Source organism: Diadema setosum, chromosome 12 (assembly GCF_964275005.1).
Source record: "Diadema setosum chromosome 12, eeDiaSeto1, whole genome shotgun sequence".
Classification (NCBI taxonomy): Eukaryota; Metazoa; Echinodermata; class Echinoidea; order Diadematoida; family Diadematidae; genus Diadema; species Diadema setosum.
The window spans coordinates 27,638,923-27,648,132 of NC_092696.1; the positions used below are offsets into that span (position 1 = coordinate 27,638,923).

The window sequence follows — 9,210 nt, forward strand, 5'->3', positions numbered from 1 at the left end:
TGCCATCACATAAATCAAACAGAATCAAAATTGGGTAAGAAATGGCAAAGGAGTAGCATTTTGTAGCAAAATGTACAATACAGGTCAAAAAACAAGGTCAAAGGTCAAAGAAGTCAAAGGGCAAAATTCTGTGTAGAAATTTTGAAGCCCTCACCTAGTGCCATCACATAAAGCAAATGGAATCGAAATCGGGTAAGAAATGGCAAAGCAGTAGCATTTTGTAGCAAAATGTACAATACAGGTCAAAAATCAAGGTCAAAGGTCAAAGAAGTCAAAGGTCAAAATTCTGTGTAAAGTTTTGAAGCCCTCACCTAGTGCCATCACATAAAGGAAACGGAATCGAAATCGGGTTAGAAATGGCAAAGGAGTAGCATTTTGTAGCAAAATGTACAATATAGGTCAAAGGTCAAGGTCAAAGGTCACGACTGAAATTCTGTGTAGACGTTTCAAAGCTCCCATGTAGTGCTGTCATATAAAGCAAACAGAATCAAAATTGGCTCATAAATGACAGAGAAGTAGCAAATTGAAGATTTTCATCACACATGGACGGACACACGGACGGACACACGGACACACACACGTTTTGTACGGAGCCCGTTTCATAGTCCCCTGCTCGAACTCGTTCGGCGGGGACAAAAAACACATTTTTACCCTTCCGGTGCGTGCATTACAAAAGATTACATCCGAAGTAATTCATGAAATCGCCACAATTCCGCTGATATTTGAGGTAGAAATAGGCGCTAAAAGGATCGTGAATTCGGCTGTGTCGTATAGGCTTACCTTTTAAGAACGCACTTACGAAATGGGAAGAGATTATTGGGAGAAAAATAAAGGACACATTTTCAATCCTTTTTGGCGCGTGCATTATAAAAGATTACAGCCAAATAATAATTCATAAAATCATCGCAATCCCGTTGAAGTTTGAGGAAACAATAGGCGCAAAAAGAATCATGATTTTTGGCCGTGTCGTATATCTTTTAATAACGCATTTATGAAATGCAAAGAGTTTATCGGGGGAAAAAATAAAGGAGACATTTTCAACCCCTTTTGGCGCGTGCATCATAAAAGATTACAGCCGAAGTAATTCATGAAATCATCGCAAGAGAGCGAAGAGATTATTGGGACAAAAATAAAGAACCCCTTGTAGCGCATGCATCAGAAAATATTACAGCTAAAATAATTCATTAAATCATCGCAATCCAACTGAGCACCAAGAGCAGGTTACGCAGCAAGTTCGTGCGCCGATGTTCAGAAAAAGTCACAAACGCATTTGATACAATACTGGCTGTGACAAGCGCGAGCGCTGAACGCAAATCGTAGTGGGAACGACACCGGAGCAATGTTTTGGCTAGCCACACAGACTAGTAACTTCTGAATTTGATGATTTTTGCTAGTCCGACGCGATTTTGGGTGGCCAATGGCCAGCGGACCATCGCCAATTTCGAACCCTGACTTTTATTTTATTTGCTCTCCACATTGTCTATGACTTCTGCTTTGCCATAGATACATGTATTTGTGACCCCCTACAACAAAAGGATCCTAAAGTCGCTGATGGGTGTGCCGACAAAATCGAGTTTGAAGTCACATCATCAAAGTTGATCAAAACAATTGGATTTCTGTTTTTGACATAATTTTGCAGTCTACTGTTTTGTCTACCATCTGCCGAAATTTCGAAGCCGAATGGTTAAAAGAAAACTGTACTGACATTTTCTAATTGTCTGATAATTTTAATCTACATTTTTTGATGCCTACTACCGGAAAGAGAGGATTGTAAAAACCCAGGATAAGCCTGTAATGATTTTTTGAAAAAAATGAAAACGAGCAAGCCATGAACGATCCACACAATTTGGCCTACGTCACAGGTGCTCTTGGTGCACAACTCCGACATTAGCAAGACAAACTACATAATGCCAATTTACTGATGAAATCTCACACGAAGTACTGCAAAAGCTGTTATTTAGTATAACTGCAATATGGAGCTATAATAAACATGTTAAACAATATCTATTAATCTTTAAAAGCAATCTCTTCAACAGCTTTTTATTTAGATAAAACTTGTGGGGAAATTCCAGATATACAAAATGAAATTGGCATCGTTATCCGAACGTGCTGCCCATAGAAGACTGTGTGTAAGTAATGTTACGCATTGATGATCATGATCGAGCGATGGTTCGCCAGTTCAAACTATCTAACGTAGATGAGGGCTGAGTGAATCTAAATCCAAATGTAGATAGACCCTCTTCAATGGCACGCACGATTTACGCTTAGTAAGATAAAAATGGTACCCAGTACACATAGACTCTGAAATACTAGAACTAGGACTAGGACTACTGAGCAGTCAAGGAGTAGGTTCTACGTGGCAGTCCACGTTTTGATGAGTAGGCCCTACACCCACTCACCGTCGACATTGCAGCTGTAGGCCCTATGTGCACAGCGCTAATAAGGCACAGCGTAACGTTACATACCCCTGCTGCCAGAACTTGAAGAAAGTCCAGATGAAAGTCCAGACTCCAGATCTAGGTCTGGACCCTTGTCCTGCAGGCACTGTTGTTCCTGTGCTGGATTTTTCAGGTAATGTATCTGCTTTATGGATTTCCGATGTTTTGTAGTCGAGATAAATCTCATAATGGTGTTATTTACAACAAGGACTAATGTTAGATCTAACAGTTTGTTTCAGTAGGCCTACTAGGACCCATATCTCGGAAGAGTGGCCTGACCACGTAGATTCTAACACAGTGTCACCGCTTCGCGGTCCCAGCGCTGGTGTAGGTATAGTGCTAGCATACTTCCGTATCCATGTAGATATCTCAAAATTCACCTTGCCAAATGGCACCAAACTCACAGGAAATACTTTATGATTCATATCCAACAGCTCACGTTAATTGGAAACAAATCACATGTCGGGAAGCGTAAGTGTAGATGTCGACTTTCCTGTCGGCGTCGCTAAAAATAATCTGCTCTACGACTAACATGAGTGATTGCAGCCAGGCCCTACCTACCTGCTGCGCACGCACAGACTGAAGTTAGCCATTAAATATCATGAGATATTAAAGTCTTTCAAGTAATCGGGGGCAATAAATAAATTTACAAATTATTTGTGGTAAGTTGAATGAAAAATGTAGTTCCTATATCACACAAGTCGCAAAAATCATTACATCTTTGAGTTTAGTTCTCGCGTAAATTCCCCGTTCGCACAGTACTAGTCGGCTAACTAAGGTTCTAGATTGTGCATCTTGCATTCGCCAAGATCTCTCGCGAAGAGTGAGTTTTTTTTTGAGTGACGACTTGAAAGTCGACGTCAATATTGATACTTCTCGATTACTGATTTCGTTCAAATATAAGAGAATACTTTGAAATATGCTATGAAGTATATCCTGTAATTTTGGTGCGATTTGGTTTAGTGAAATTTGAGATATCTACATGGATAGAACAGTACACAAGCGCCGCCTGCTAGCTAAATTAGGCCTAAGCGTCGTCTGCTACTCGATACAAATTAACGCACGCGTATGCGAGCACTTGTAATCAGTAATAGTGAGAGCACCTGTGACATCATAACATCCGGGCTCGTCATCTCATTAGCATAATTCTCACCTAAAAAGTTCCATTTTTAACATTAAATTACGGACTTACTAGTTATGAAATTTTGATTCTGTTTGCGCCGCTGGGTCTTTTAAATTAAAAGAACAACACATAAAAATATAAAAAACCGGTACAATGCCCTTTTAAGGAAAGGCAAGAAATCAGCATTTTTCTGGGCCATGATTTTCCTACTTTCAACGTAACAGAAACGTGTCCGAAGATTTGGATTTAGCGCCGCAGCTAGACTCCGCCCCTAGCAACGAGGTAGTGATCTTATTGGTCAGTGTGTGGCATCCTGATTACTGATTGGTAGTGCATAGACCGCTGGCGCTATGCTTGAATGAGCATACCTTCTACTTCTACTGTCAAACAGTGAAAACTGTCTCGCCTCCCCTTGATCATGATAGCGTCGGAAGGAAAACTTGAAGGCATTTTTCTTGAAACTCCGATTTCCAAAACCACTTGACATGCATTAATAAAATCATCGATATCTCCGCAACTGAGTACTTTTATGGGGTATGCTATAATATATAAAATTAAAGCACAAGAGTAAGGGAATAATGTCATGCCATTTTCAGAAAATTGTCTGCCTTTCGGATCCTTTTGTTGTAGCGGGTCACATTTACGCATTGTCAGTCATACCTTTTTGCGCCTATCTTGCCTTTCACTTTCCTCATGTGCTCCTGGATTCGTTCAGCAGATGGCATCATGGCTGACATGCAGCCAAATGTGATCGGCATGTCTTTCTCCGTTTCATCAACGAGTTCATCCCAACGGAAATCTCGAACATTTCCCATTGAAAATGGCTGACTGTAACCACTTGTGTGTTCCTTGCTTCTCATGGCTTTCACCTCAAATAAAACAAGGAGAATTTCAATCAAAAGGCGAAGCGAAAAATCAGCTACATTATCTTATGAACGCCGACCTGGTGGGTCTTGATAAAAATTGGATGAAATACATTCATATACAAGAGTACCAACATTGAAGCATGTTTAGGCAAAAAACAATTCAGAACTAACAGGCATTAACGTTTCTCCCCTTTAGAGAAGTGTGTGACTAATTTGAAGAAAAAAAAAAGTCATAGTATAAATGAGTTTGCTGTCAATACATGCATATCATTTTCATATAAAAGAGAGTTCCAGAACATGACAAAAATGATCTGCCTGTCAGGGTTGTTCTGACTTCAGCTGTTTGGAGAGGAGTGGAAATTGAAAGAAAATGTGTAATAATACCATCGTGGGCATATTGTCATACTGATGACACATGCAAATTCGTACAACTTCACAGACTTTGTACTCTTTAAACGGATGGTACAGTATTGGTGGAGATGAGAACTGGGCTTTTAACTTTTTGCGAGATACCAAGAAAATACTTATGATCTAGTACAGAGCATACCATTTTAAGAGGAATTCAAAGTTTATTTGATGAAAATCGGGTTTGAAATGACTGAAACATCCAAAAACAAAGTAAAACAAAGCGATCATAATAAAGTGTCGGTCCCACACTTTGTTAGAATCACTCTTTTTGGGATATCTCAGCCATTTTAAAACCAATTTCTATCAAATAAACGTTGAATTCCTCATAGAATTACGTGCTCTTTCATATATTATAAGAGGTTTCTCATTATTTCACCACACAATAGGTCTCAACCAAAACTGTAAGATCCCTTAAAATACCTCCTTCCGGATCATTTCCTGTGCCACGGCCAATAGCGCCTTCTTTGCCTTTTGAGATCCCTCACATAACTTTTTGAACGCGAGTCGATATTCTGATGCTTCGATGTAATCTATGGCTGCATCTTTCATAGTTTTAGGTCGGGACGGTGGCCGATTGTCAACTTCATCGTCCTCTGAGAGTTCATCTGGAAGAGATGATGAGACTGGAATGTTTCTCTGCAGATTGGCATCTTCTCCGTTTTTCAGGAGGTGTGACTGTGTTGTTGGACCTCTGCTCTCTGGTGCGCTTTTGCCACCACCTTTCAAAGAGGAATCAGAGTTTGAAGTGTACACACGTATGTTGACAATGATATGCTGTATTCATGGAATATTTTGCAAGGTTTTCATCATCAACAAATTCTGCGAATCAGGTGCAATCGTGAAATTAAAGACACAGTAACAAAAATGACTCTGATCCAGATATGAATGTGACGCACAAGTATATATTTCTCCATTCAGTATAGTACTCCAGGATCGCGAAACTAAAGTACTTGCAAAATCATCACGAAGTCCCGATTCGTGAAAATTTAGACTCGTGAAATATGGCTAATATGGTGTACAGTTATATAGAAACCTACGAATTGTCCAGGGTTGACTGAGACAAAAAGTTTTGCTGTATTTTTTTCTCTCTTTGCTGTCTGTACACACATTTTTACACTATAAAAGAAGGTCCTATATCTTATTGTGCATGGAGTTGTGATGATTAGTAAAAGTAGATATTTTTCGCATTGAGTAATTTTTCGCAATCAGCCTTGTAAAAAGAGTTTTATGTGTCTTCAATTCCACAGAAACTAAGACATCAAATACTGGGGTAAATGGCAAAACAAGATATTCACATGATTTTATTTTTGCGCTAGTTTCTGGTCGCCCGAAAATGCCAGACAATTTCAACTCCGCAAAAATTTCCACTTGTACAGTATTGCTCAATAATGTACAATTGTACATCCAAATATGAATCAATTCAATAAACGTCTTTGAAATTTTTCCAGGAAGAGATGTACATCATGATAGAATATTTTGAGTTATGCAAAGTATTTTTTTTTTTTTCTTGACAGTTATGTTGGTCCTAGAAGAGGTCCGCTTAATCTTGACATTTTCAATGAAATGTTGCAAGGGCTAGCAGGAGTGTGCCTATTCAGGGTAAACACCACTCTGTAAACAGCACACATTAACCCTAACTAGGCCAGGGGCCTCCGAGTCCCCCCCCCCCCCCCCCCCGACGTTTCACGCGATGTATCGCGAAAAGCTATCGCCGTGACATTTCATGACTTTTTTCTTTCGAGTCTCCTGCATCTTCTGACACCAAATTTGCGATGCCCGGGTGCACAGTTCCGAAGTTGTGCATAAATATGTACGTGCATGTCAGACCAAAAATTGCTCAAAAATGTGAATTCGTGTACAATTTCAATGCAAACTGTGTTTACAGGCAAATTTCTTAAAAGCATGACTCTTTTGGGGTTATAATGATTAAAATCAATAAATAACGGATTTTCTTCTTCAGAACAATGTTGCTGACAAATTTCATCAAAAAAACAAAGAAATAAATAACTAAAAAGAATATTTACACACAAAAAATGCCTGTTTTGAGCTTTAGTGATTTATACCAAATTGTCTGATTTCATGCATCTTTATGCATAAATTAGCATAATTTAGCATAAAGGATAATTTTTCTTTCTTTGAATGAACTTCATGGTACTTTAGATTACTTCACAGGCAATGTTTGTGCCTATTTTCGTTGCAATCGCGCGGTCGAAGGCCGGGATTTGGATTTTGTTTTTGTTTTTTGTTTTTCTTGTGTGTATTTGTTCCAAGTTCATCTTGTCAGTGCTGGCATCCAGGGATAGCCTGGCAGTAATGTCAATTCCCACTGGTTCCTTTTGCTGAAATATTTGTTAAAATATAGATCAGTAGTTGTTATCTTTACAAACACATTGGTACAAACCTAACTGCAACCTGTCATAGCATCTTAAATTTTGTCTAAAAAGCCAAAGAAGACAAAAAAACTGACATTTATGCACATGACTTAATCTTATGATGTGAATTTTAGTTTTCTTTCTTTCTCTTCTTTTGTTTTGTAAGGGGGGGAGAGGAGGTTGTTTTTGTTGTTCAATTTTGTGTGTGTGTGTGTGTGTGTGTGTGTGTGTGTGTGTGTGTGTGTATGTGTACTGGAAGATGTTGGAGAAGTTTTTTTCAAAGCCAGAGCACAATACCAGGTGAGTCTGCAATACGTGATGTTCCATTTTGGATTGTCCAGCGATTCCAGTATCCACTACATAAAACCAGACTTATTCACATCATGACGCTTGCACGCATAGGAAGCAATGGCCTGTTTTTTAACAAGAAATTTTTGTGAAATTGCTACTAGCATTCAATGGAAATCACAGACAAGAACATTTCATGCATGCTTTACTTTGCAAATCTTGGCTCCATGCTAAAAATTCTTGAAAGTTTCATGCACGCTAGAGGGGCATTCCAGACGATTTTCATAATTTCACATCATGCAGTACATAACTAAACAGCTCCATGTATAGATGTGTGGAATTGATCGTGGTTCTTGAGCAGAGAAACAATATTTTGAAAAATCTAAACAAATTACACTGAACAAAGATGATGACATGGGTGTCTCACATATTTCAGAAATGTAGCAGTGTAATTTCATTACAATCCCGCTTGCTTGCGAGTTCAACTGTGTATAATCTATGCATGCCTTCTTCTTTTGTGCTGCTTCCTTGAGCCCCAACTCATGCATTCTTATGGTGACCGTGCCATGTCATCACCCTTGTTCATTTCAATTTGATGTAAATCTTGAAAATATTCTTATTCTTCATCCCAATCATCATAAATTCAGAATCTCTGTCCTCAGTATCACTAATTTATAGTTGTTCACATGTAAAAATCTGAAAATAATCCGGAAAAATCCTTTAAAATTTCTGGTTTCACTATCTGACCTGTGTCTCAAGTACGAATAAGAGTACCTGGTGTCAAAACTTGCTTTCGTCGCCTCGCGAATGGAGTTGTAGATGAGTCACTTTTGGTATTCTCCTCGGGCACTTTATCATCACCTTAAATGGAAGAAAGTTCAAGTTAGGGAACTTCCGCAAATTGGGTGGTAATGTGATTACATTAAAAACAAGACAAACATAAAAGCTGCAAGATTTTCACAGCTTCTTGCCAACATTCATCCGTTTTCTGCCTTTGATCATCTCTTTATTCAATAATGTCAAACACATGTATAAAAGGAACTGGTCTCTCATAGCTTTATAGATTAACATAATATGTATCGATTTAATTGCAGAAAATGTCTGAAGTTTTCTTTCTTTGAAGAAAATCAACTCCTTGAGTCATGATACCAACTTCAAGTAGGGTTGATGGTACAATGGTGCGCTATTCGTGAACACTGGGAAGTGGTTCATTTTCAGCTCAGTATGGTATGAGTTGCTTTAAAGGGATCACATAATTTTGGTTGAGACCAAACTTCAGGTTTCTATCATTCCTTGGTGAGATGATGTGAAGCCTCTTGTAAAGTATACAAGAGCATGTAATTTCAAGAGGAATTCAACATATATTTGCAGAAAATTGGTTTTGAAATGGCGAAGATATCCAAAAAGAGCAATACTAAAAAAGAGATGCGACCCACATTTTACCAGGATCACTTTGTTTTTACTTTGTTTTTGGATGCTTCAGCCATTCCGAAACTGATTTCCATCGAATAAACTTTGAATTCCTCTTAAAACAGTACGCTCTGTACTATTTTGTAAGTGGTTTCTTGGTATCTCCCAGAAAGTTAAAAGCCTAATTATTGTCTCCACCAAAAGTATAACATCCCTTTAAGAGAGTGCTGGAACACACCCCTACATTGCCTTAATGTGACCCGTCACTGTACAGGCATGCTAACCTGGAAACATTAAACTGCACA

General features: G+C 38.6%; 1 protein-coding gene across 1 annotated transcript in view; it reads right to left on the reverse strand.

Annotated features, from left to right (window-relative positions):
- The window catches only part of LOC140235673 (uncharacterized), a 28,557-nt gene extending 23,044 nt beyond the window's left edge, over positions 1 to 5,513 (reverse strand). Inside the window, exons 1-2 of the mRNA XM_072315693.1 lie at positions 5,256 to 5,513; positions 4,222 to 4,430 (exon numbers count right to left, since the gene is read on the reverse strand). Of these exons, the coding sequence (XP_072171794.1) occupies positions 4,222 to 4,430; positions 5,256 to 5,384 (338 nt within the window). The 5' untranslated portion in view covers positions 5,385 to 5,513. The remainder of the gene's footprint in view (positions 1 to 4,221; positions 4,431 to 5,255) is intronic.
- Between the last annotated feature and the right edge of the window lie 3,697 nt (positions 5,514 to 9,210).